Source organism: Hesperophylax consimilis, chromosome 24, assembly GCF_061612785.1.
Source record: "Hesperophylax consimilis isolate HC1 chromosome 24, BYU_Hcon_1.0, whole genome shotgun sequence".
Taxonomy (NCBI): domain Eukaryota; kingdom Metazoa; phylum Arthropoda; class Insecta; order Trichoptera; family Limnephilidae; genus Hesperophylax; species Hesperophylax consimilis.
The window spans coordinates 24,266,448-24,268,143 of NC_142859.1; the positions used below are offsets into that span (position 1 = coordinate 24,266,448).

General features: G+C 38.2%; 1 protein-coding gene across 1 annotated transcript; it reads right to left on the reverse strand.

Annotated features, from left to right (window-relative positions):
* Positions 1 to 612: 612 nt before the first annotated feature.
* On the reverse strand, positions 613 to 1,239 carry LOC149412115 (uncharacterized). Its single transcript, XM_089646304.1, has one exon. It carries the CDS (start codon positions 1,237 to 1,239, stop codon positions 613 to 615), a length of 627 nt encoding a protein of 208 aa, XP_089502430.1.
* Between the last annotated feature and the right edge of the window lie 457 nt (positions 1,240 to 1,696).

A 1,696-nucleotide genomic window follows, 5' to 3' on the forward strand; every position in this document is an offset into this window, starting at 1 on the left:
TATTCTGGGGATGGCCTTGTGGGAGTATATTTATGTTTAGGTCACCAGTTACGATGATGTTTTTGAAGTGGGTAATTTTTTTTATGTGAGAGTCGAGAGCTATTAGAAAGGGTGTAATGTTGTGTGATGAAGGTGATCTGTAAATAGCGAGTATGCACGTATCTGGGTCAGCGATTATTTGTAAACAGTTTGAGTTTTCTAGGGTGAGTTCTGAGACAGAGGCGTTAAGATTATCTTTTATGTAAACAACAACTCCATCATTTTGGTTTTTGTATTTTGTTGTGAAATATGAGGAGTAGTTTTTTTTGTATTTTACAGTAAAAGAGGTTGGGATCCAGCATTCTGTTAATATAATAATATTGAAGTCTATTTTAAAGGAGGACAATAGTATGTCTAGTTCGTCGTAGTTTTTGTTTAGGGATCTTATGTTTTGATTTAATATAGTAAGGGTGCCTGGGGTGCTAAATAAAGAATCGCATAGTTTTGTATTATTGGTTGAATAATGTGAGTGAGTGCTAGTTGAGTGGATAGTATTTAGTAATTCTGCCATATTAAATGATTAGCAATACATTTAATTTACTTGGATTCAGGTGGATTAGTCGTCTAAGTTTGTTACCCCATTTTTTTTAGGTCATTTTCGTGTTTTATTTGGATGATTTTATCCCCAGTTGCTTTGCGGACAAGCAATTTATTTGATTTAAACCACACGTATTGGTAGTGGGTTTCTTTAGCCGTCTGCTTAGTTTTCCATAGAAGTTCCTTAAAGTACGGTGACAGCACCTCGCTGATGAAAATGGGAGAATTTGAGTATATGGTTTTGGCCGCGTTTTTTTTTGAGAGCATAGATTCCCTTATATTTTGACTATAGAGGGTGATGAGGAGTTTGTCCGGGGTGTTTTGTCTTCGATCTTGAGTCCTGGTCACCATGCGTATATCTTGTGGTTGTAAGGGCAGTCCCAGTGAGTTGGCTACTCGAAGTACTGCTTCCGAGGCTTGTTCTCCCGGCCGCAATTCCACGCCCGCCATTTCCAAGCTGTCGGAGAGCTTCACTTGCTCTAGATCTGCAAGACGGCTTTCCAAGGATGAGATTCTTGTATTTTTTTTTTCATTCTCTTCTTTTAAGAATTTTATACCTTTGAAGCCCTCCTCCAAATCTTTAAAGCGTGTGATCAGGTCATCATACTGGTTGCAAATAAAATTACTGCTTTTCTTAAGATCGCTGATTTCTTCCTCAAACATTTTTTTTATTTCACTTATTTTGTTGTCGAAATGTTTAGTGAGGCGATCAAATAATACATCGGCTTCTGAACCTAATGATGATGCCGACGGAGCAGGTGAGCTCGGCCGGCTTTTACATTTTGGGCATTTCCATGTTTGTTTATTTTTAGATGCCATTCTTTTAAAGTTGGTATCGGAGATATTTAGGCAGTTATTATGAAAGGCAATATTGCAGATGGCGCACGTAAGTGCATGGTCATTTTTGGAAATGATGTTCAAGCATGCTTCACAGTTCATTGTAGTTCGATTTTTTTCGAGTTTATTCCGTTCTCTTTCTTGTTAATGATTTCACTTTACAAGGAAAGAGAAATAAAAATAAAAATTTTTGGCGGCAGTTGGGATCGTTCCGGGGTCCTTCAGATGTCTGTGCGAGTGCAATATATGCCGCTAGCTATCCGAGCGCTCTTACCGCTAGGCC

What these genes read in the sequence shown, in the direction of transcription:
- LOC149412115 (XM_089646304.1), bottom strand. Translation starts at nt 1,239, where the DNA reads ATGTTTGAGGAAGAAATCAGCGATCTTAAGAAAAGCAGTAATTTTATT.